Raw genomic sequence first — 26,254 nt, forward strand, 5'->3', positions numbered from 1 at the left:
ATGTCATCTATGAATATAACCATTGGTTTATTTCCTCCTTTCCAATCTTTATTCCTTTTATTTCTTTTTCTTCTATGGTTTTCTGGTTTTATTTACTTGATCTGTAGATGACTGATATAAAGGTATGTTAAAGTCTCTTGAGACTTTTAAAATTTCTCTTTGTATTTCTATTCATTTTTGTTTTGTACATTTTGAAGTTGTGCTGTTAGATGCATAAGCATTCCTTACTGATAAATCTTTTTTCTGTGGATTTTGTATGTTATTATTAAATATCTCTCTTTGCCTTTTTGATGTCATTCACTTTTGTTTGATGTTAATATTCTTTCATCTACCTAACTTGTTTGGCATTTACCTAGAATACCATTTTCCATCCCTTTATGTTCAGTTTTTCTTTGCTGTTTTATTTTAAGAATGTCTCTTCTAAATAGTTTACTGTTGGTGTTTTTAACCCTGTTGTAGAGTTCTATATTTAACCTACTTACATTTACTGAGATTAATAGCACATTTGAACTTCTTTCTACCTTATTTTTTGTTTTCCACTTGCCACTTTTTTTTTCTTTGTTGTAATTTACTATGTTAATCAAGCTGTTCTTGTTTCATTTTGTTTCTTCTACTGATTTGAAAGTTATATATCAGTCTGGTTTTCATTTATTTCTCAATCTAAACTAATTCTGTGGAAATCTGTAGCTTAATGCACTGCCTCTATCATGAATGTAACAAAACCTAACTTACTCAGTTACTATTAGATATTTACTCACTCTAATGTGGTATTCTGTTCCCTTCATTGGTAGGCAGGTAGAACTAATATAGCACCTTCCTTCTAACCAGAAGGCTGCCTTTGCCAGCCTTTCCCTCAGGACAGGTGTGATGTCTATTTGCCTCTGTATCCTCTATGGTAGCCCCAAGGCCGACACATAGTTAGGCATTTAAATGAGTGACTGTGAAGAAGTGAAATAGAACAAGAAAAGACCTCTGAGCAGCAAATCATAGTAACCTGAGTCCTGGGTGCTCATTTATGATACTCTGGAGGGAATGTGGAGAACTATCCAGGCCTGCACACAGAGATGTGTTCCCTAAATGAGTTAAAAGATGAGAGGCACCCATAACTGAGTTGTGAAAGACGAGGACCAGATTCAGAGAGAGAAGTTGGGAAACCTGCTAATATAAAACTCACTGTAGGCACCAATGTGGGAAAGCAGAAAGACAGACCACCGTGGGAAAAATGGGGACCAGAAAGACCTCACTCTAGTCCCAGCTCCACCAGTTTGTGATCCTGGGTTGATGACTTAATCTCTCTGAACCTTCAGTTTTTTCATCTGTGACTGGGGATAATACAGGCATACCTTATTTTTTTGTGCTTCACTTTATTGCGCTTCACAGATACTGTGCTTTTACAAATTGAAGGTTTGTGGCAACCCTGCATTGTCAGGTGATGGTTAGCATTTTTTAGTAATACAGTATTTTTTAATTAAGGTGTATACATTTTTTAAAGACGTAAGGCTATTGCACACTTAATCGACTACATACTACATAGCGTAAACATAACTTTTATGTGCACTGGGAAACCAAAACGTTTGTGTGACTCGCTTTATTGTGATATTTGCTCTATTTTGGTGGTCCGGAACTGAACCCGCAAGATCTCTCAGGTACGCCTGTGGTCCTTATCTGATGTAACTGACTTAGTTGTTGTAAGTAGCAAATTAGATAATTCATCAAGAATTAAGTGAGCTTCAGTTATCTGGAAAACGTGTTTATGTGGAACAGCTCCGTAGTTCCTGACAGGGCAGAATGAACGGGCCTTGCCCTGGACTGAGAGAGTCAGAAGATGTGACTCTGCTGCTTGCTGACCTTGTGACCTTGAGTAAAGCACTTAACTGTTACTTCCTCATCTGAAAAATCGTAGTAATCGTTGCCCCACCTGCTCTGTGTGTCATGGTGAGCCTCAGATGTGAATGTGAATTGTGTTAGAAACTGAAGAAGTGTGCAGATGTCAGGGCCGATCATAAAATCACTGTCGTTATCATCGTTACAAATTGAGGTATTTTGGTTAGCTGCTTTGCAAATTTAATACAGTTGCTCATGGGGAAGGATATGGTAGCCCTCTTATTTTTATTTATTTTATTGGTATTTTTTTGGTCTGTATAATCTGGATTTCAGAATGTTGCAGTTTCTGTTTCTGTTTTAGATCTCACTCTACCTAATTCCTCCATTCTGAGTTCCTAAGGTCTCCTCTTCCCAACGGCCCCCCCCACCCCTAAAAGTCATAGGGAGCCACTTGGGTGGAAAACCCCGTCCTTTCAGTTGGGATATATGTGTGAGCCTGATTTGATCTTGTGATTTATGTAATTGTTGGCTGGCGTGTTTCTTTAGCGGCTTCTGAAATGTTCTTGCAGTGGTTGATTGCATTAGTATAACTTGTCAGATGTAAGGATGCTGGTTCCCTCCCCATCACCAGCAATGTCCTCAAACTCAGCTGCCCCTGGAACTTGTACTACATTTGCAGTTGATTTATGCAAATCAGAACTGAAAAGGCATCAGGACCTAGAGGTCAGAGTTGCCTTGCTGTATGTAAACTTGGGGATTAATAAATAAGTTTTAGACTGAGGATTTAGTCTGAGCATTCTTTCCTTCTAATTTATGTATCCTTGCTGCGTAACTTCCATGACCTTGAAAAGTACCAGATTAAAAAAGTGATGCAAGGAGAATCTGGCCTTTGGCCAGATTAAAGTAGTCTAAATGTAGTTTAGACTACTCTTAAAGTAGTTAAAGTAGTCTAAATTTAGTTTTCCTTTTATTATGAAATATTTAAAACATATAGAAAAAGAATGAAAATAATAAATACCTGTATATCTACTAGCCAGATTTAACAAACTTTAACATTTTTGTTTTATTTGCTTCAGAATTCTTTTTGGAAATAAAATATGACAGCTACAGCTGAAGTGCCTTTTATATTTCTCTCCCCATTCTATACCCCTCCCTCCCTCACCAGAGGTTACTTTTTTTATTATAATATGGACCTGCCCTGTTTTTATACTTGTACTGCTTATGTCTCTATCCATAAACAATATAAAGTACTGTTTCATATGCTATGCGTTTCATGTCAGTGATATCTTACAAATGCAACATTTGCAGATTGCTTTCCCCTCCACTTACGTTTGTAAGACTTGTTCATATTTATACATGAATTCTAATTTATTAATTCAACCACTGGATAGGTTTCCCTTGTATGAATATACCATAGTTTATTCTCAGTTCTTATTGGTGGACATTTGGGTCGTTTCCACTTTTTTGCTCTTACAAACACTGATGAAGTGAATATCTGTGTTCATGTCTTCCTGTGTAAGCGTGAGGGTTCCTCTAGGCTGAGTCTGTGCCCAGGAGTGAAACTGCTGGGTGACAGTGTGGGTGAGTCTTCAAGTAGCTGTGCCAGTTTACTCCTGCACTAGTAGCTTGTAAGAGTACTTGTTTTTCTACATTCTTGTTTATACGTGGTATTGTCACATTAAAAATTTCCCCCTAATCTGGTGGATGTGAAATGGTACCTCATTGTCTTAATTTCGATTTTTCTGATTACTGATGATCATCTTTTCATGTTTTTATTGACGGTTCAGATTTTCTCTCTAAATTGCCGTTTTCTATCCTTTGCCTGTTTCTCTATTGGATTGTTTGTTTTTCTTATAGATTCATAGGCGTTCTTTATATATTCTGGATATGAAGCCTATATTAGTTATATGCATTACAGAGATCTACTTCCAGACTCTGGCTTGTTTGTGACTTTATGGTGTCTTTTTGTCAAAAGGAAGTTGTAGTTTCATGTAATTAAGTTTAAATATGTTAACATTATATTTGACCTTAAGAAAGCCTTTTCTGCCCTGATGTCATAATCATATTCTCTTATATTTTCTTCTAAAATCTTTAAAGTTTTCTTTTCACATTTAGGTCTTTATTCCATTTAGAATATAATTGTGCAGTTTGAGGCAAGGATCCTCACGCTGAACAGTTAAATTTTTATTTTGTTACCTGTGGATACTAATAATTTCAGCACTATTTATTGAACAATCCAGTTCATATCCACTGATTCGTCATACTGCCTTTGTCATATCCATCCTGCTTCATTGGTTTCTGCCTGTTCCTGTATCACTCCCACACTGCCTTAATTATTACAGCTTTATCACGAACACTTTATCTCTGGGAAAATAAGACTCCCACCCCTGCCCTATTCCCCACTTTATTGTTCTTCAGAATTATCTGGGCTATCTTGGGATTTTACACTTCATAAGAATTTTAGCATTAACCTGTTTAGATCCACAAAAAAATCTGTTGGGACTTTAATTGAACTTGCATTTGAAATTGTAGGTCACTTTGGGGAGAATTGACAGCTTTACAGTATTTTGTCATTCATGAATACAATTAATCCAGATTTTCTTTCATGTCCTTTAAAATAGCTTTGAATTTTTTCTGTAAAAGTCTTGTACATCTTTCATTAGATTTCTTCCTTAGTGCTTTACAGTTTAGTTGCTAATGTTAATGGGGTATTTTTTCTCTTATATTTTCTCAAATTAGTTATTTTGATGTGTGGGAATGATGTTGACTTTGGTATATTTTTCTTCTTTTATCCAGAAACCTTGCTGAACTCTATTCTTAGTTGTAATTGCTTATCTGTAGATTCTCTTGGATTTTTTTTCTATGTAGGAAATATCTCATCTTCAAATGAAGACAGTTTTACTTTCTCTTGCACTGCAGGTTGTATGTCATGTATGGAGTTCAGACTTTATTCTGTATCAAATTAGGAGCCATTGAAGGTTTTGAGAAGTGATATTTAAATATTTACATTGAAAAAAAATAATTATGGTAGCCAGGAGAAGGTGTGATTGAAGATAAAGAAGGGGTCAGTTAGAAGATGCTATTGTTACAGTCACAGGATATTGCAAGCCTGACCTTGGGTAGTGGCAGAAGGGAAGGAAGGACAAGAGATATTTAAGAATTAGGATCTGAGGGACCGGGTGAATAAGTAAATGTGGGAGGTGAGATTCAGGGAGTCAGCCATGGCACTTAGGTTTCTGCTTGTAGAACTGCAGTAGGAGTCATAGGATTAGGAGCAACTTTGACAGCAAATTTACCTCAGTTTTTAACAGGGTATTGTGAGCTTATCTGTCTCTAGATAATCATTCTCACTTGATTTGAGCAGCATTTCCCTCAGTTTTTCCTTCTGAAATCTCCATGTAGATAAGTATCAACCTGATACAGAGCTTCCAATGACCCAGAGGTTGGAAAACGAGCTTGATGTATTAGATGCGGATATCCTTCCGGAAGAAACTCCATCTACTGTAGACCAAAATGCGAACTTCAAAGAAGAGGCATTAGCCCTGGCAAAAACAAGAGCAGGGAAAAAGAAGCTTGTGACTGAGAATGTGCCACCCTTTAGGAAGAAAGATACTCTGGCACCGGCAAGACTACAGCAAGTATGAAATCACTCCTTTCTTCTGGCCCGTTTGTATTAATATGACATTGTCCAAGGTCACACAGGCCGGTAAGCGGTGGAGCTAGGATTTGAGTTCTCAGGCATTTGAATGCCAGAGCCCTTGAGTCCAACTATCTAAACTAAGCTGACTTAGCTTAGCTCCAGGTCGTTTTTATTTTTTAACAAAAAACAACAAGTTTTAATACTGTTACTAAGGGCAGGGCATTCTTTCTTGTCCTGGTTTAGTAAGAGCCTAACTATTTTGATACCAAGGTCTTCACTGGGTAGGCTATTTTATTTTTATTTATTTATTTTTTAAAATTTATTTATTTATTATTTATTTATTATTTTTAGCTGTGTTGGGTCTTTGTTTCTGTGCGAGGGCTTTCTCTAGTTGTGGCGAGCGGGGGCCACTCTTCATCGCGGTGCGCGGGTCTCTCACTGTCGCGGCCTCTCTTATTGCGGAGCACAAGCTCCAGACGCGCAGGCTCAGTAGTTGTGGCTCACGGGCTTAGTTGCTCCGCGGCATGTGGGATCTTCCCAGACGAGGGCTCGAACCCATGTGCCCTGCATTGGCAGGCAGAGTCTCAACCACTGCGCCACCAGGGAAGCCCTGGGTAGGCTATTTTAAAATTCAGGTTTTTTCTGCTTCTGATTTGGAAGTGTGAAATTTGAGGGGATTAAGATTTCCTGCTAAAGATAAATATCGATAAATATTTGATATTGAAAGGCATCTTAGGGTGAGTACTTTCTAATATGGCTTTGGGAGCCAGCTGGCTTGAAAGTACATTATATTTTAAGCTTCTATCTAAAATTTAACTTAAGGCCCTACCAGTGGAGAACTGGCCACAAGACCACCTCCTAGTCTAAATACCCTTAATGTAGTTACTCCCATTTGATGGGTTGTCCAGAGGCTTATGTAGCAAACCTGCATATTGTCAGGTGACCCCAGAAAAAGGATATTGGCAGTTATCACCTGTTACTGGTAGATCATGGATTAAGATCGTCCTTATTCCTTTTCAAACAAATTCTTAAGGGGGGTCGTTGGGAAATCAGGATTCAGCCTGTGTAAATTCAGCCTGGTGCTCTTCTCCAAGGCAGCCTCATCCTCTACAGTGTTTTACAATTTACCTCTTTTGTTTAGTTAGGAAAAATTATTTTAAAAAAAAAGTATATATACATATGTATATGTATATATAAAGACGGCCAAGCCAGGGATTCCAGTTTTATGCCTCCACCCCTCTCCCCACAACCAAGGTTGTTTCAGTGTAATTTGTACTCTCCCCAAATTTCTGCTACACTGCTTTCCAGTTAGGTTTCTTCTGAATGGGTGTATGAACATCATAGGGCCATTTGAAACTTCAGTAAGCCAGAGGTTACAGCCAGTTTCTCTGATATCCGTTTGGCTTTATAATTCATAGTTATCTCTTGCAGGGACTCCACAAAGCTGGAAAAAGTAGACCACCCCAATGTTACAGCAAAGGCAGGTTGCAACGGACAACAGTCTCCTCCAGGTTAAAAATGAACCAGCAGCCTGTGAAGAACCATAGGGCTCCTTGGATACCTCCAAACCCCACATCCCCGCTGGCATCTCCTAAATGGTATGTAAAAATTCACGGCACCATTTGGGTATGTGACTTTATTTTCCTCCACAGATCAAAGGTGACCTACTCCTTAGAGCAAATAAAGCAGCATCTTTAGTTCCCATTAAGGAGAAAAGCTTATTTGGATGAGTAATATATACATGAGACATTTTTTGCTAGAAGCCTATTGGTTCCTCTTTCCTACCTGGCTATGGGTAGAGTAACTCTCACGGGTCACCCCAATACCCTGTGGACATGTTCACCGTATGGAGGATCATGGGCTGCCCTTCACTTGTCTCTTCACCCAGTGGATCCTAGTTACCTGAGGCCAGGAACTGTGCCTTCCTTATATCTGAATGTACAGTGCCTGACGTAGTAAATCTTAGTAGACATTTAGTAAATTTTTGCTGAGTGAATGAATATTTAAAAATAATTCCTATTCCAAGTCAAGACAATATGAATTATAAAACCATGCAAATCTCATAGACGCTGTCCTGACTGCAGGGGACAGTTAGGATAATGCTGATATTACTGCCTTGTCACCCTCACTCACAGCACATGGAGAATGAGGACCCGCCATTCCACGGAGCTGGGGAGAAGGCATTGTCCTTCAGGGGCAGCAGAGTCCAGTTAGGTGGGAGTAGTCTTTGGGGAATTGGTTAAAAGCGAAGGGAAGGACTTCCCTGGTGGCGCAGTGGTTAAGAATCCGCCTGCCAATGTAGGGGACACGGGTTCGAGACCTGGTCAGGGAAGATCCCACATGCCGCGGAGCAGCTAATCCTGTGCACCACAACTACTGAAGCCCGCGCACCTAGAGCCCGTGCTCTGCAACAAGAGAAGCCACCTCAACGAGAAGCCCGCGCACTGCAACGAAGAGTAGCCTCGCTCGCCACAACTACAGAAAGCCCGTGTGCAGCAACGAAGACCCAACGCTGCCAAAAATAAATAAATAAATTTATAAAATATATATATATATATATATATAGAAAAAAAAATAAAAGTGAAGGGGAGCTTGTATACCGTGAGACAGTGGTTCTCAAAAGCACAATGGAAAGGGGCAGGAGGTAGGACAGTAGAAGGAAGGCAGCCAAAAGTAGTAATGGGGGGAGGAGAACAAGTGAGAAGATAGGTGACTTGAAGGGTTCAGCTTTTAAGAGGCGGGCAGGAGACACGGTGAGAAGCCTGGTGGGATGGAGTCCCCGAAGACTGAATGATTGTGAATGGCTGTTTATGCTTATTCCTCGACTCTCACTTTAAAGCTGAAGAAACAGTGTCCAGCGAATCTAATGTCTTGCTTATATAGCAGAGCTGGGACTAAAATCAGGTCTTCTGATTTCACAATGTATGTGCTTTTTTGCTTTTATTTCTCTGCTCTAAATTCTATGTTTTTGGGGAATTCCCTGGCAGTCCAGTGGTTAGGACTCTGTGCTTCCACTGCAGGGGGCATGGGTTTGATCCCTGGTTGGGGAACTAGGATCTCGCATGCCACCCAATGTGGCCAAAAAAAAAAAAAAAAAAAAATTCTGTATTTTTATATATGTGTTAGTATAGAGATGTGAATTCAGTTGTAAGCTCATAAAAACAGCAGTTGGTTGGAGTTTATATTGCAAACCAAATATACAGTGGACTGTCTTCTAGAGTGTATGTGTGGTCGGTGGGGGAGGGGAGGGCATAAGGCTTACAGGCTCCAAGTGCTGTATTAGGCCTTATAAAGGCACAAAGTTGCTATGTAACATGGAATGTAATTAGTGACCCAAATCTATATATTAAAACAGGGTTTTGTTGAGGTTCACCCGTTATTCTGTAATTGACAGTTGTTTTTTCATTTAAAATAGTGATTGCTTCTATGAAGCAAAGGAGGACTTCTCTCCTTTGACACTGAGCCTGAACCCTGGAGGATCTCACTCTGCTTTACATTCAGTTTCCAATTCAGAGCCCCATCCTGTAGATCACCATTAATTTAACGCTCTTGTCTTCTCTGAGCTGGCACCTTTTACGAGTCATTGGATGTGGAGTGAATGATTACAAAGGTATAGTTTTCCATTTTTTTGCAGTGCTGCCTGGCTAAAGGTGAAATATAGCCCCAAAGATGCCACAAAAGAACAGTCTCTCCAGCAAGAAGATACTCAAGAGGAAAGTCAGTTGAGAGGTGCTGTTGAGCACGAAGCAGTGAGGTTTGTGCTGGCGTTCGTCAAGTCTTTGAAAAGTAAAGGTCCCCTTTCACAAGGATTCTAAAGAGAACTCTTCTCTTTCCCATGTATAAAGTTGGCTATTTAAAATGGAATTTACTAAACTTTTCTGTCAAATTATGCAGCTCAGACAGTGAACCCCTGTTTTATTCCTTGTCTAATTCATTCAAAAATTACATATGTGTCAGTTGTCTACCAATTGCTTGTTTTGTATGTGTATATGGTACAGTTGTGAGCTCTCTGGAGACTTTTAAAAAGGGGGGCAAAAAAGACAGAATCCCAGTCCCTGCTTATTTATAGTCAGTAGAGAGGACATATCACTGACTATAATTTAAGATAGAACATGGTATGTCCCCTGAGAACTGAAGAGTTAAGAGCTGAGAGAGTTCAGAGGGGGACAGGACACCTCTGCAGAGATCTAGGCTTTGTGGAGGGAGATGGAAAATCAATTAGGACTTAAAGAATAGGCTTTAAATAGGGGGGTGATGAGGTGAGGCCATTCCATGACAAGAGAGCAGTGAAAACAGGTTGTTCTGCATTAGTTTGGCTGGAATTGTTCTTGCAATTATGGGGAAGCCAAAGTGAAAGTGGACCATTAGATAATTTGATACTATTCATGTAACCTAAACTGAAAGCATCAAGCCCTAACACATACAATAAGGTTGTTCCCAGTTAGCTTTTCCTTTCTGTTTTTATTTGACTTTGCTCTGCCTTTAGGGCTCTCCTGGGAGCCCATTTCTTTGTCTGAGCTGGAAGATACAGGAACAGCTTTGTTTTACAGCTGAGCAAGAAGTCCTAATTGCAGCAATGGCTAGTTTTCTCGAGAATATTCGTAGGTATTTTTTTTTGTGGCTCTGCACACTCACTAGGAGTGCTCTTGTGGGTGAATGTCTTTTTACATGAAACGTTACACGGAGAGCTTTACTGGCCCAGAGGCTGCGTTACCTCCTGAGTCTTTAATGGAGCCAGGATTGGTGCTCTGGGGGATCCTGACTCCTGGTCTCTTTATGTGGTAATGATACCTGCAGGTCAAGGCAGAATTGGTCTGAGTCTTTTGTACTGTCTGCTAGACTCACTTGGCTTGATGCTGAAACTTCCAAAAGATTAAAGGAATTAGAAGAATTAAAAGCCGAAGAAATGGACAAAATGCAAAAACAGAGGTAACTGTGTGTTTCTGAGGTAGAGAAAAACCAAAGCAGCAGGGCTGTTCTACATCATCTAGTCATTTTCACAACTAGTTGAGATTGTTTAGTGGTGTAGTCACACTTCTCATGTTTATTGACCATCTGCCTGCTTAAAGTACTTTGAAGTCACCTAAGAAGCCAACAGTAGAGCCCAGACTGGAGCCCCAGGGAGTCCTGGCTGGTTTGAGGAGAGTTGGGGTGACTCTGATACCATCCTCTAGGCTCAATTGGCTTGATGCTGAAACTTCCAGAAGAACAAAGGAATTGAATGAACTCAAAACTGAAGAAATGGATAGACTTCAAAAACTGAGGCATGGGACTTCCCTGGTGGCACAGTGGTTAAGAATCCACCTGCCAATGCAGGGGACACGGGTTCGAGCCCTGGTCCGGGAAGATCCCACATGCCACGGAGCAACTAAGCCCATGCGCCACAACTACTGAGCCTGCGCTCTAGAGCCCACAAGCCACAACTACTGAGCCCACGTGCCACAACTACTGAAGCCCATGTACCTAGAGCCCGTGCTCCTCAACAAGAGAAGCCACCACAATGAGAAGCACGCCCACCGCAACGAAGAGTAGCCGCTGCTTGCCGCAACTAGAGAAAGCCCACGCGCAGCAACGAAGACCCAACGCAGCCATAAATAAATAATAAATAGATTGATTAATTAATTAATAAGTGGGAAAAAAACTGAGGTATGTGTTTGCTTCTGAGGAAGGATAGTGAATGCTTGTCTATTCTAATTGGTCTAGATAGTTTCACCACCAAGCTGGACCATTTGGGCCTAAGCTCACTAAATGAATGAATGAATGAATATCTACATGCCTACGTGTATTTTACACAGTATCTTTGCTAGGAATTATTTCTTTGGTGTGGAGTTTGAATGATAGCTATAGTTTCGGAGGAGTTTTATCTGAAAGATCAGTATTCTATCTATTTGTTTGTGCTGCACTCAGAGGTGCTTTTCTCCTGGCTCGGTAGGGTAGGAGGTTGACGTACAGTCTGCTCTTGTGCGTGGCTGTGTGGATACTTTTGCTTCACGTGTTAGCTTGAGTGCAGCCTAAGGTTTTCGAATGAGGTTGCTTTTCCCATTTGCCCCCAAGAGTGTTACCACCTAACTACGGGCACGAAGAAGTTCATGAGAAGGTTTAGTTGATACTGCTGCAGTTGGCTCATTTTTCTAGCTCTGATAATGATTCACCCTGAAGTCACATAACAGAATTCTCGTTGACACAGCTGCGCATGCTGTCACTGGTCATGACAGAACGTTCACTCCCAGGCTGGAAGGGCTGTGGCTCCTTCTTTAGAGGGTGAGCACTGTGAACCACCACCCCAAACCAAGAGATAGGTCAGCACCCCTGCCCTCAAACTCCCTGTGAGTCCCTCTTCAGTTGCATCCCCTTCTTTCTCCCCAGAGCTCACCACTGTCCTGATTCCTGTGTTATCTTTTCATTACCCTTATTCATAAATCTGTTATCTAAGTGTGTATCGCTAGCCATATATTGTTCATCCTGACAGCTGAGAAGCGAGCCCAAACCTAGCTAAACAAGGAAAAGGCAATGCTGCTGGTAGGAGATGAAGATTCCCAGGGAAAGTAGGCTGCACTTCCCTAGGAGTTTTTAGGTGCCCATCCTGGGAAGTTAGTGGGCAAGGTCATGAATGAGTCCTTGCAAATGTAGGGCTTACCCCATTTGGGGCATCTGGAAGTGAACCAAGTGCAGTGGACTTCTGGAAGAAGCCTGGTCAGGGGGACAGCGGGCTGCCTTGTATAGTTTTCTATTTTATTGCCAAGAAGTATTCTATTGCATGACTATCCCACAGTCTGTTTATCCATCCTCCTGTGAATTAACCTTTGGGGTATTTTCCATTTTTAGTTAATATGGGAGTTACTTTCTAGTTTTTCCACATCCCAGCTGACATTTGGTAATGTCTGGGGGTTTTTTTTGTTTCTTTTTTTTAATTTTAGCCGTTCTGGTGAGAGTGTGGTGGTATCTTGTTGGGATTTTAATTTGTATTTCCTTGAAGTCTAATGATGATGAGGATCTGTTTTAGTGCTTATTGTGACGTGTCTATTCAAGTCTTTTGCCCATTTTTTTATCGTTTTTTTTAATTATTGGTTTTTAAGAGTTTTAGAACGTATTTTCTGGATTTGAGGCCCTTTTCAGAATATGTGCAGCAGATATTTTCTCACAATACTGTGGCTTGCCTATATATTTTCTTAATGGAGTCTTTTGATGACTAGAAGTTTTAAATTTTGATTAAGATCAGCTTATCAGTTTTTTCATTTTGCAGTCTCTTTTGTGAAATAAGTAATCATTGCCAATGCTAACATCTCAAAGATATTCTGTTTTCTTCTAAATGCTTTATAGTTTTAGGTTTTATTTTTATGTCTGCAATCCATTTTTTATTAATTTCTGTGCATGAGATCAGATGCTCATGCATCAAAGTTCATTGTTTTCCTTATGTATATCTGGCTATTCTAGCACCATCTGATGAAAGGACTATTGACCTTGAGCTTTACTCTAGGGTCATCTGGTGGACTGTTGGCTAAGGACCCTCATGTGGGTCTTTAGGTCTTTCCTTTGGGGTAGGTCAGACTATCCAAAGATGTGTCTTTTGATCTTCTGCGTGGAGGGTGAGGACCTGGATGCCAGCGTCCTAGGAGCTGAGCTGGGCAGGAGGGTGGTGAGTCTTACCACTCGGCATTCAGCTCACGTACATGAATCCCCTCTTTTCAGTAGGGCAGCTACTGTCCCAATGTAATTGGCATCCCCTAGTCAAGAGGCCCCTCCAGAGGATGAGCAACCAGACTTCCCTCAGAGTTGGAGAGAGGCAGTGGTCCAGTTGTGCGAAGGAGGGAAAGGGACCTAGGGATCTAACTTCTCAAACATCATTTGACTCTTGCCTTTTATAGTTAAGCCACCTCCTCCCAACTCACCCCCAGGCCTAGGCATACCTGGTGCTACCAGTCTTGTGCCTCTTTAAGTCAGCAGTGCAAATTGTGTGAGTTCTCAGGTTTCCCCATTATGACCCTAGAATTCAGCTTTCTCAGGTCAGTAAGTTACTTACCACTTTTGTCCTTCTGTTTCCAGCACCATTTTCCCCCCTTGTCTTTGTGAGTTTATGTCTAATTCTGTTATTGTCGGGCTTGGGAGGGAACAAAATTAGTTTCATTTGTTGAGTCTTCTGCCCTCTTTAGTTGTTTCAAGGCAGCCATTATTCTTTCAAAATGGATTCAGAGCCTAATATACTTCTTCAGATGTTATCTCAGCCCTTGTCCTCAAAGTTAGGTTCAGGACCAGCATTATTGCATCACCTGAAAGCTTGTTGGAAATGCAGACTCTCAGGCCTCCCTCAGACCAACTGAATCAGAATCTGCATTTAACAAGATCCCCAGGGATCTCGTATGGCCATGAAAATTAGAGAGGCCCTACAGTTTTTATAATCATTTGGTTTTCCTTCGCCTGGGGTGGTAAATAAATATGCACAATAGGATATTTTCTTGCTTTTGATTTTAATTTTCAGTTTTATTTCTAAATAGTGTTTCTGCCACCCACTTAGCGGATAAGGTAGAGAAGGCAGTTCTGGAGCGTTTGAAGCCTCTCCTGGTCAAGGCCCAGGTAATCTAGTTCATCCCATGTGCTTGCCTTTTGGAAATTCTCAAATCAAAAGAGTTGCTCCGGAGGTCACACTGAGCCTTTGCAGGGCTGAGTGTGTGGCCGCTGGAAGCTGCAGTGCTGCTCTGTGCTTCGTAGCGTGCGTGCTGGGCTGCGGGGGCCCCTTTTGGGCACCCACACTGTTGATGTGTCTTCCGTTGTGAGTAAGGGAACAAGATGGGGGAAGAGAAAGTACCACTTTTGAGAAAGGTGAGATTTTAGTTTGGGAAATGAGTTTCTATTGCAATTTACGTTCCTCACCAAATAGAGCTATTGGTGGTTCTAGTGTTCTGTTCACTGCTTCCACTCTAATCCCGTGCTCTTTCACCTCAGTGATTTGGAATGATTTGCTCTCTTTTTCCCAAGGAGAGAGATGTTAGGACAGCTTCTGTGCACAAACCAGTACTTTCTTCAAGATGAAATTGCATAGAGCATCACCAGTAGGTTGTGCCATCCTCCTGTAAGCAGTGAGCTGAAGGCTATGGCCAGACCCTGTAGATCCAACCCGTAAATGGAAATCATCTTGTGTGTGTGAATAGATGAGGACACAGAAGAGCACTAGAATCTTAAATAGAATGAAGGACATTCTGGGACCCTGAATAGACCACTGAACTTGTGTATCTCTTGGTCTAAGAAATGTTAAATCATTATTAGAGTCCATGGAAATCTCAGGACTATAGAACTGGGAGGGTTCTTAGAGGCCAGACCGTCCAACCTCCTTATTTTATCAGTGAGGAAACTGTGGAACAGAGAAGTTGAGTAATTGCCCAAAACCACACAGCTACTCTGACAGTGTTTACAAAGTTGAGGGAAGAAAAGGGGCAGAAAGCCAAGATCAGCACATGGCATTTATTTTCATGAAGACAGAGTGCTTTGAATTCCCGCAAAAAGCCTAATATAGCTAAAGCTGATGAACAGTTCCACACAGAAGTTATTCTGGGAGCAAAATTCATTTGTACTAATATGGGTTGTAAATTTTCATAATTTATGAGCATGCTTGTCTGTTTTAATAGAGAGTCAATTCTTCTCTGGAAGCAGATGCTCATTTGAAGGATCGGCTCTCAGTGATCGCAGCAACAGCCCGGGCGGCAGAAAAGGTGTGTGCTGTGTGGGGCTGGCCTTCTGGACTGACACTGGTATTACTGCATGATGATGTCCTCGGCTGTAAGGAAAGCTGATAGGCGGATTACCCTGCCAACACTAGACTACCCCACTCCAGAGGGTGGAGGCTGTTTTTCATATTTGGCATATTAATTCTTACAGTGTATGTTTAGCATTATGACTTAGATGAGCCTTGCAGACAGCTCACAGAAATCTCTAGAGCCACAGGTTTTTGTCAGCGACTTTTTCCTTTCCTCCTGATGACAGAATGTGGGTAGACTGCGTGACCCTGAATGTTGATGGCCCGCGGCAGAAGAATGGCTGCCCTCATTTCCTCTGATTCAGCCCAGTTTTGCTCATTACTGGCCTAATTTCCTTTATACTGAGGGCCTAATATTTATTGTTAGGCCAGCACGTTTTGAGTGCCTAATAATGACCAGTACCTGGCCTGGCAGAGAGAAGAGGTGGCTCAGGAACGAATGATAACATTTGAGAAAAATGAAAACATATCATGTGGTTGTCCACCCTTGGGCTCTTCCTCCGGAGGACTTGTGTTCAGCATTTGTGGGAATGTTCCCACCCTGCCTCGGCGTAGGGAGGGGGAGGTGCAGGCTGCCTCTAGTGGGTCTTTGTGGAGGTTGGAAAGAAGTTACTGCTTTACATGCTCAAAGCAAGTGAGGGACAGAGCAAGGGTGAAGGTCTCAGGTTAGAAGGAAGTTGGAATGAAGTTCCACCAGCCCAACCTTAGAAACGGGAAGAAAGTAGATTTTGAGACTGTATCCCTGTTCTAATTTATTAAGCAATAGTTTAGTTTTGGTGTATTTTCATAATTTTTGCAATTGTAATTTTATTGTACCAATATTTTGTGGCAGAATCTCACGTGAGGTGAGGCTTCTGAGACCGGAAGCCGAAAGCCTACCTCCGACTCGTACAGACTGGGCGTGCTATGGCTGGATGCTTTGTGCAGCAGAGCCACCAAATACCTTTTTCCCAAGCAAAAAATGAGACTAGCCTCTCATCTAGGGAGGCAGCTCCATAAAGCATATTAATATGACAGAAACATGAAGTGGTCATAAATGCTGTCAGTGAAGTAGACATGTTTGACTATTACTAGAAATGATCAGCCTTATATATAAGAATCATTCTGTAGACATTAGATGGGCTTTAATACAATTTCTTGAAAAAGAAAAGGAACTCTGTCCAGCGTTCAGTATTCTGGGCTGCTGTTAAACATCAGCATCACTGCAAAGAATTTCCCAGGCAGCACCATCAGGAGTCAGTTTTTATAAATAACTGAATAAAAGCAAACTCATTGAAGTTGGCATGATGAAGTGAAAAGAGTTATTTTGCTGTGCTAACTTGTAAAAGAGCTGTGGGACCTTGAACACATATTCCCAGAGTTCTCATCTCTCAAATGGAGAAGATGTTTGCTGCGCTTTGCAAGTAAACTGAAGCTCTCGGTAGTTTTACTTGCAGACAAGATGATCCCTGATATCAGGAAAAAGTTTTTGGAAGGGTGCCATCATAACATATTTGTCTCCTGCTGCTGCTATTGTCATTAACTGAACTTGTATGTGAAATACATTTTTCCAAAGTGTGTTTTTTTTTTTTTAATTAAAAGTTGTATATGCACATGGCTAAAAATGCAAACGATTCAGAAAAAGTGTAATGTAAAAAGTAAAAGCTCCCCACAAACGGATACCATATGCTCTTCTGTATCCAGCTTCTTTCTTTATATTTTGGTGGTCTTTCCATACCAGCATTATTGGGAACTTCCTTCTCTCTCATCTCATAGTATTCTTGATATTCAATTCTTTAAATATTAAGAATGAAAATATAAATAAACACATCTTAACCAGACCTGTATTACTGGTTTAGTTGTCTCTAGATTTTTTTGTTAATTTTATTGTATTGGTTATTCAACTGATATTTATTTCTTTAACTTTGGTTAAGGTTGAGCATTTCTTTATATCTTGATTGGCCATTAATATATTTTCTTCCGTGAACCGTTAAAAGGTTTTAAAAATTACTATGGCGGTAACTGTTCTTCGTGCCAGCCACTATTCTAAGTGTTCCAATGTGCAAATGCTCATGTAATCCTTACAACTCTGAAATATAGGATTATTATTTCCATGTTACAGACCAGAGGGTTGAGGCCCAGAGAGGTTAAGTAAACATGCCCACACTTGGAGGCATACCAGTAGGCAGAACCAAGATTTAGTCCCAGGAATGTCTCATTCCAGAGCCTGATACGATTATTCCCCCAGCAGACATTCTTTGTAAAAGCCTCTTTCAGAGCAGATTATAGACGTATATTAGAATCAAAAGAAATAACAACACATATAAAAATGCTTTGCAAGCTGTAAAGTGAATGTAAAGAATACAAGGTCAAGAAAGGCTGGTAAAGCTCTTCCAGGTTATAGGTAGAAAGTCTCACGCAAAGACAAGAATCATGAACTTTTGTGATGTCGTGAACAGATGTTTTTACAAAGCACTGAACCAAAAAGAGAATACTGTAGGTATGTCCTCTGTAGTATGTGACATGTGAAATATTGGACATTCTTCTGAGTATAGGACAAGGAATATATTTGCTTTACCAACTGGCAAAACAGGTAATAAAGATAATTCCCATGGACAGAAATGGTACTCCTCAGTTGATGTTACTGTTTAAATGACTGTGGTAGAAATTGTCCTGATGTCACTGCTCTTGATGTTTACTGACTTAGGAGAGGTTAGATTTAGTGTAGAAACTCTGCGTGTTGGATCACTGCGTGGTTGGTTTATTATGATTAGCATTAATCTTTAAGATCTCTGTTATCTTTGTATTGCCTTTCCATCCCCTTCCCTTGTTTTGCAGGCTACAGCTATTGATTGTGAATCCAGTAGCATTCATCAGCTGGATGATTTTTTGGAAGATGCCGCTCACGAGCTCTGGGCTGTGACTCACTCTAAGATCTCGGAGCCTGAGGCCTTAGCCACCTGGGGGGACAGCGAGGACAGCCCACGTCTGGAGGCCATGATGCTCCGCATGGAGGAAATGGAAGTAAGGCCGGGCCTGCCAGCTCTGGTCGGGGGCTGGCGGCTGACTTCTGCCGAGCGCAGCTCCTCCTCATGGCTCTGTAGCTTAGAACTTCAGAGTCACCTGGTGCTGAGTTTAAATCCCAGCTCGGCCGCCAGCCCAGGGTACGGCCTTGGTAAAGTCCCGTACCCTCTCTAATAAGTAGGGTGCTTTTAAGGACAGAATGAGGTATGAAGTGTCAGCACCCTACCTGACACATAACTCATCGTTGGTATGGGATACGAAAGACGCTGGACCGGAGCCCAGGCCCACAGATGCGACCAGCAACTTAACTTCTTCATCCCTCAGCTTGTAAATGCTGTTCAGTTGCCTCTTCTGCTCTGCTAGCATGGGATCCTGGCAAATCACAGTTAACTTTACCTTCTCTAATTCCCATGATACTACTTTAGAACGCTTTTCTCAGAGACTTTTAGACCTCAGACATTACTCAAGCCAACCCCTGGATTGTTCTGAGCAGGAAATTGAGACCCAATAAGGGAGTAAGTGACGTGGCCAAGGTCACACAAAAATTCCCACCAGAGGTGGGCTGAGAATCCAGGTCTCCTGACTCCTAGTCCAGCATTTTCTTTTTAACTCCACCGTGATGAAATCTCATTTTGGCTTTGCTGCTAAACAGAAACATTATAGGGAAGGCAACTTTTAGTTGGTTTTTGAAAATTTTAAAATGTGTAGTTTATCCTAGTCTTGTAACTGATTTCCCCTTGTAACTGTCTAGACCTGAAGGGTCCAAAATGGTGGTCTCTAGCCACAGATGGCCATTTAAATGTAAATTAATTAAGATTAAATACATTACTCACATTTCAAGTGGTCACTAGTTAGTAGCTGGTATATTGGACATGGCAAAAATAGAACATTTCCATCACCACTTCACGTTCTTGTGGGCAGTGCTGGTCTAGATTAGATTAATTAGATTAACTGCTTCATTTTCTTTTTTTTTTAAATTAATTAATTAATTTTTATTTATTTTTGGCTGTGTTGGGTCTTCGTTTCCGTGCGAGGGCTTTCTCTAGTTGTGGCAAGCGGGGGCCACTCTTCATCGCGGTGCGTGGGCCTCTCACTATCACGGCCTCTCTTGTTGCAGAGCACAGGCTCCAGACGCGCAGACTCAGTAGTTGTGGCTCACGGGCCTAGTTGCTCCGTGGCATGTGGGATCTTCCCAGACCAGGGCTTGAACCCGTGTCCCCTGCATTGGCAGGCAGATTCTCAACCACTGCGCCACCAGGGAAGCCCTGCTTCATTTTCTTTTACATTTCATCTCATGAACTAATCACTTCCTGGCCCTGGGGGATGCCTGTTTCTGGCAACGTGTCTATAGCAAATGTCTGCTCTACTAGTCTCTGGTTTGTAATGAAACTAATTTTTTTCCTCATAAATTACACTTTTTTTTTTTTTTTTTTAAAGAAATACCAGGAGACGGTTCGCCAGAGATATAATAAAATTGTATATACAGATCCTCATCTTTGGATGCAGGAAGAAAAAAATGGTGAGTGTTTCCCCACTTTTTCCCTCGACATTGTATTCTGAAAAATTTCAAACATACAGAAAAGTTGAAAAAATTCTGCAGTGGACACCCATATACGCATCTTCTAGATTCTACAATTCAAATGTTGCTGTGTTTGCTTTATCATATGTCTACTTCCTCTGTGCATCCATCAATCCATCTTATTTTTGGATGCATTTCAGAGTAATTTGAAGACATCAGTACATCTTATCTGAAATATTTCAGCATTTGTATCACTACCTAGAGCTTAATATTTATTTATGGCTCTTTTTCCTTTTTTTTTAATAAATTTATTTATTTATTTATTTTTGGCTGTGTTGGGTCTTCGTTTCTGTGCGAGGGCTTTCTCTAGTTGCGGCGAGCGGGGGCCACTCTTCATTGCGGTGCGCGGGCCTCTTGACTATTCGCGGCCTCTCTTGTTGCGGAGCACAGGCTCCAGACGCGCAGGCTCAGTAGTTGTGGCTCACGGGCCCAGTTGCTCTGCGGCATGTGGGATCTTCCCAGACCAGGGCTCGAACCTGTGTCTCCTGCACTGGCAGGCAGATTCTCAACCACTGCGCCACCAGGGAAGCCCTCTTTTTCCTTTTGAGATAAAATTCACATATAATAAAATGCACAGATCTTAACTGTGTTATTTGATGGGTTTTGACAAGCGGGCATACCTTTGTTACCCAACACTCCTTTCAACACAGAGCTTCTCATGACCGCAGAGAGTTCCCCTATGCTCCTTCCCAGTCAGTTCCCCACCACCCAGGCAACCACTGTGCTTTTTTTTTTTAACTATAGGTTAGTTTTGCCTGTTTTAGAATTTCATATAAATGGAATCGTACATGTATTTACTCTTTTGTCTAAGGCTTCTTTCATTTAGCATGATAGTTTATAAATTTATCTATTACTTGTTTCCTATTGCCACAGTACCAAGTTTGTAACAAGTTAAAGCACAAATTTAGCAGTTTAAAACAAATTTTTTCTCTTACAGTTCCTGGAGGTCAGAAGTCTGAAGTGAGTCTTAAAGGGCTAAAATCAAGGTGGTGGCAGGGCTGGTTCCTTCTTCCAGCTTCTAAGGCTGCCTGCAGTCCTTGGCTTGCAGCCATATTGCTTCACACTGCTTCTGTTGTCACATTGCCTTCTCCTCTTCTGAGTCAGATCTTCCTCTGCCTGTTGTAAGGACATGTTGATTACATTTAGGGGCCACCCCAGTGATCCAGGTCACTCTCCCCATCTCAAGATCCTTAAAGTCCCTCTTGCCAGAGAGGGGACATTAACAGGTTCCAGGGAATAGAATGTGGAGCCAGTGTGCAGCCTACCACACTTTTTATCAGTGTTCATTCCTTTTTATTGCTGAGTAGTATTCCATCGTATGCATGTACCACATCTAGTTTATCCATTTGCCTGTAGATCTGCATTTGGTTGTTTCTAGTTTGGGGCTATTAGAAATACATCTGCTATGGGTGTATTCATGTATAGTCTTTGTATGGACATAAGTTTTCATTTTTCTTGGATGAACACCTGAGTAGACTTGCCAGGTTATGGGATAGGTACATGTTTAACTTTATAAAAAACTGCTAAACCTTTCCCCAAAGTGGCTGTACCGTTTTACACGCCCATCTACATTGAGTTCCTGTTGCTAGAGATCTTTGCCAGTATTTGAATTGTCAGTCTTTTTCATAAATTTATTTATTTATTTATTTTTGGCTGTGTTGGGTCTTTGTTTCTGTGTGAGGGCTTTCTCCAGTTGCGGCGAGCAGGGGCCACTCTTCATCGCGGTGCGCGGGCCTATCACTGTCGCGGCCTCTTTTGTTGCGGAGCACAGGCTCCAGACGCGCAAGCTCAGTAGTTGTGGCTCACGGGCTTAGTTGCTCCGCGGCATGTGGGATCTTCCCAGACCAGGGCTCGAACCCGTGTCCCCTGCATTGGCAGGCGGATTCTTAACCACTGCGCCACCAGGGAAGCCCCAGTCTTTTTCATTGTAACCATTCTGGTGGGCCTGTAGCAATATCTCTTTATGGCTTTAATTTCATTTCCTTGGTGAATAATGACGTTTAGAACATTTTCAAGTAATTATTAGTCACTTGTATATCTTCCTTTGTGAAGTGTCCAAATCTTTTGTACATTTAAAAAAATTGGATTGTCTTTTTATTTTTGAGTTGTAAGAATTCTTTATGCATTTTGGGTTTGAGTTCTTTGTCATATATATATATAGTTTGTTTGTTTTCAAAACAGCTTTATTGGATGTCATTCACATACCATAAAATTCACCCTTTTAAAGAGTTCAGTAATTTTTAGTATATTTACAGAATTGTGCAGATGTCATTGCTAATTGCAGAACATTTTCATCACTGAAAAGAAGCCCTGCATCCAGTGGCATCACCCCTCATTCTCCCTCCCCTCATCCCAGCAGTCACTAATCTCCTCCAGCGAATATCTGCAAACATTCTTCCCCATGTATAGCTCACGTATTTATTTTCTCAAATGTGTTTTATTATGAGCAGACATTTTAAATTTTGATAAAGTCTAAGCTATCCATTTTTTCTTGTATAGTTTTTGCTTTCTCTGATCTAATAAACCTTTGCCTACTCCCAAGTTGAGAAGAGAGGCTCTTGTTTTCCTCTAGAAGCTTTATGGTTTTAGCTTTTATGTGTAGGCCTATGATCCATCTTGAATAAAAGTTTGCCTGTGGTTTGAGGTAGAGGTTGAGGTTCTTTTTTTTTTTCCACTAATGGATATCCACTTGTTCTTGCTCTGTTTGTTGAAAAGACTTTCACTTTTCTCTTCCACTTTAAAAAATTCATACATAGGCGTTTTGGCTGCAGTTGCTAGGCTACTGTCACAATTTGGGCTGGGAAGTGTTACTCAAATTCTCTTTGACACATGCTTATCAGTTATTACTTTACTCAATGAAAGGAGGAAAATAAAATGTGGTTAAACGTTACCTCTAAAGGAATTTCAGTACTATGAGTATTAAGAGAAGTAAAGGAAATTGTGGATATAGAAGGTTTACAACAGCAGCTTATGTATATATACTTTTTTTAGAATGTGAGTTTGGGGTATTGTCTTAGGAAAAGTATTCTCCATGTCAAATTTTGACAGAAAGATGAGCCATCTAAACACAATACAAATTTGTTCCTTTTGTCTTCTGTAATTTTTCCAGCGCTATTCTTTGTTCATGTCGTTCTCTCTTTCCCCCAGCCCTACTCCAGCTTCCATTTTCATCATCACATGACAGCTGAACCATTCTTCGAGGCCCGGCTCGCGTGATCCTACTCGGCAGTGCTTTTCCTGGCTTTCCTGGGCTGGAACTTTGCTCCCTTCCTGTGAACTCCCATAGACTTTTGGCATGTCCTACCCTGTTAGAGCTCTTTATCTCTCCCAAAGAAGCCACAGAATCTTTGAGGCCAGAGAGTTTTGTCATATTCAGTTGTGTCCCAACTGTACCTAGCATGGGCCTGGCACAGGGAGGACCCTTCTAATCATTGCTTAGTGAATCAGTGGGCATCTTTTCGTAAGGAAGCAGAGGAGAGGGAAATGTTGAAGGGCGACTGTTTCACTGATGGTTTGGCCAGTGGCCACAGTCAGGTTGCATCATGCAGAAGACAGCCTTACCAAGGAGTCGGTGTTCTCTTTTTCAAGGACAATTTAAATTGTTAGTCACTATCTCTGACTCTGCTAGAGTCTAGGTATGCATTTAAAAGGAGCTCTGTAGAACACCAGGAACTGAAATGAATTTTTGGACACTTTAAATCCAGAATCATGAAATCCTCGTAAGAACCCTCTGTTTCTAATTGTTCTGATTGTATGTTCAGTTGCATCACAAAAACCAAATTTAAAGTGATTTTTGAATTGTGCAGTGCCGAATCTATATCTCTTATCTTCTCTTTTCTGAAATCAATTGAAAATTGATTGTACTCTCAGTAATATTTTTACAAAAACTGACTTATGCAGTATTTCTGAGCGTAAAAAATCATAAGCATATAAATATGCGAGTCAGAGATTCTACATTTTTTTATTAGTTACCTATTTTACACATATTAGTATATATATGTCAATTCCAATCTCCCAATTCATCCCCCCCACCCCGCTTTCCCCCCTTGGTGTCCATACGTTTGTTCTCTACATCTGTGTCTCTTTCTGCCTTGCAAACCAGTTCATCTGTACCATTTTTCTAGATTCCACATAAATGCGTTAATATATGATATTTGTTTTTCTCTTTCTGACTTACTTCAGTCTGTATGACAGTCTCTAGGTCCATCCACATCTCTACAAATGACCCAATTTCATTCCTTTTTATGGCTGAGTAATATTCCATTGTATGTATGTACCACATCTTCTTTATCCATTCATCTGTTGATGGGCATTTAGGTTGCTTCCATGACCTGGCTATTGTAAATAGTGCTGCAATGAACATTGGGGTGCATGTGTCTTTTTGAATTATCATTTTCTCTGGGTATATGCCCAGTAGTGGAATTCTACATTTGAAATGCATTTAAAATGATAAATAATCCAAAACTCAAAAGAGCTGTCAAGCCTGCAAAGTATAGTTAATAAGTTAATGTTTTGACTATCATCATGCAGATTTTTCCAGAGAAGCCCAGAGACAAATTAAATCAGCTAATTAAGTGTTCAGGTGTGAGTGGTTTTTTTCCTTCTCCAGTAATCAAATCATTTAAAGGTTAAAAAACAAACCCAACGGCTTAAGACTCCTCGGAATGGGGGCTGGATCCTAATGGAACCTGGCTTTGCACAGACCTCTTCGAAGAGTCTTCCAGAGAGCTGGCAGAAGCTTTTAAACAAGTTCTTTATTTCTTAAAACTGACTCCTCATTGGTTTGTTTCTTGGTAACTTTTATTTTTTTAAGGACAGTCCCCTTAATATTATTTATTAATTTATTTTTTGGCTGCATCGGGTCTTAGTTGCGGCATGCGGGATCTTCTGTTGCAGCATGTGGGCTCCTTGCTGCGGTGCGCAAGCTTCTCTCTAGTTGTGGCGCGTGGGCTCTCTAGTTGTGGCACGTGAGCTCCAGAGGGTACAGCCTCAGTAGTTGCGGCACTCGGGCTCTCCAGTTGTGGTGTGCAGGCTCTGCACTTGTGGCACACAGGCTGAATTGCCCCGCAGCATGTGGGATCTTAGTTCCCCGACCGGGGATCGAACTGGTGTCCCCTGTATTGCAAGACAGATCCTCAACCACTGGACCACCACGGAAGTCCCTCTTGGGGACTTCTAAATTCCCCTTTTCATTTAAAACAAAGGGCACTTTTTTCCCTTTGCACTGCTAATGCAACCTTTATGCTTAAGAGATGTGCCCATGACTTCCTCACAGGTTATTGGCCACTAAGACAGCTCTGATATATACACCAGCATTTCTTTATATGCAGTCATTTTATGCTTCTCCTTTTCTAGACCAAAAAATCCCAGCAGTAAGTGAAAGGTGTCTTTCTCCTCATCCAATCAGGATCACAAAAACAGCAGCTCGCAAAGACCCAGACGTGAACATCGTGTTAGAAAGGCCCTGCAGTGGCACGTAAGTGGTAACGAGACTGTCTGATTTCATTGTAGTTGGTTGCCTTTGATGTTGTTAGATTTCACATTCCTTCAATTACCACAAGACAGAGAGAGATCCTTCTTTTGACCAAGATCTTGACAAACTCCAAGATGGCCCAGTAAAATAGTAGTGCTTATAAGATGGGAATTGAGTGTGTTGCATCTTAAGGATCCTTTCAGTAACATTTAGCTGGTTTTTACGATTGAAAGCATCACACTGGCACAGGTGATTGTGCAGGTAATTACTGCAAGATCTGCTTTTAAGAATTCTTTTGTCCGTGGGACACATGTTCCTCCTGTGTGGAGGGTTAGTCCGGTGTGAAGGAGAAACAATGAGTGGTGATAAGATGTTGCGTATTGTTCAGTGTGAGGAAGGGAAATGAAGGTAAACCTTTGGTTGTCAAACCATCAGGGTGAATTAACAGTTTACCCTCGCTTGCAGATGATTTTGAATGCTCTCATCATTTTTATTTGCTCTCAGTTCCCTAGATGAAAGTGTGGGAACAGAGGAGAGACCGGAGAAGAGAGAGACTCCCCTCCTCTCCCTTTCAGAAGGTGCTCAGCAGAGGAAAGGCCGAGCTGCCCTCTTTGTCCCGCGGGGCATGCGGCACAGCATCGGTGACTACTGCCGCCGCTTCGAGCAGTACCTCCGAGTTATTGCGCACGAGGCTGTGGGCTCCTTCAACCCGTGGCTGATAGCTGAAAGGTCAGTAGAAGGTTTGTGCTTTGTTAAGGAACTGGGTGCCACGTGTCAACTTACGGAAAGGCTGGAGAAAGGCCTGGCCAGGGTCTCAGGCTGTGCTTTTGTGCCCTGGAGTTCCAGTGGCTGCTTTGGGGCTAGCGAACAGGCTTTCTCTGCTAAATGCCTTTCTTCAGGGAGAGGAGATTGGAAAATGGCATGGCTGATGGCATCCGAAGGAGCGTTCTGCAGACTCCCCTCCTTAGGTAGAGGCACAATATTCAA

At 41.4% G+C, this 26,254-nt stretch overlaps 1 protein-coding gene across 11 annotated transcripts in view; it reads left to right on the forward strand.

The window, feature by feature from the left end:
- Positions 1-26,254, forward strand: part of KIAA0753 (KIAA0753 ortholog) — a 60,517-nt gene that overhangs the window by 24,198 nt on the left and 10,065 nt on the right. For 8 of the 11 annotated variants that reach the window (XM_068531622.1, XM_068531621.1, XM_068531623.1 and 5 more), the window contains 9 exons: positions 5,227-5,462; positions 6,896-7,062; positions 9,081-9,218; positions 13,957-14,035; positions 15,085-15,168; positions 18,030-18,215; positions 19,653-19,734; positions 25,150-25,270; positions 25,772-25,996. In XM_068531622.1, the coding sequence (XP_068387723.1) occupies positions 5,227-5,462; positions 6,896-7,062; positions 9,081-9,218; positions 13,957-14,035; positions 15,085-15,168; positions 18,030-18,215; positions 19,653-19,734; positions 25,150-25,270; positions 25,772-25,996 (1,318 nt within the window). Of the gene's footprint in view, positions 1-5,226; positions 5,463-6,895; positions 7,063-9,080; positions 9,219-13,956; positions 14,036-15,084; positions 15,169-18,029; positions 18,216-19,652; positions 19,735-22,941; positions 23,520-25,149; positions 25,271-25,771; positions 25,997-26,254 lie in introns of those variants that run through there. The other 3 variants (XM_068531627.1, XM_068531629.1, XM_068531631.1) reach the window with 3 other exon arrangements.

Source organism: Eschrichtius robustus, chromosome 20 (genome assembly GCF_028021215.1).
Source record: "Eschrichtius robustus isolate mEscRob2 chromosome 20, mEscRob2.pri, whole genome shotgun sequence".
Classification (NCBI taxonomy): Eukaryota; Metazoa; Chordata; class Mammalia; order Artiodactyla; family Eschrichtiidae; genus Eschrichtius; species Eschrichtius robustus.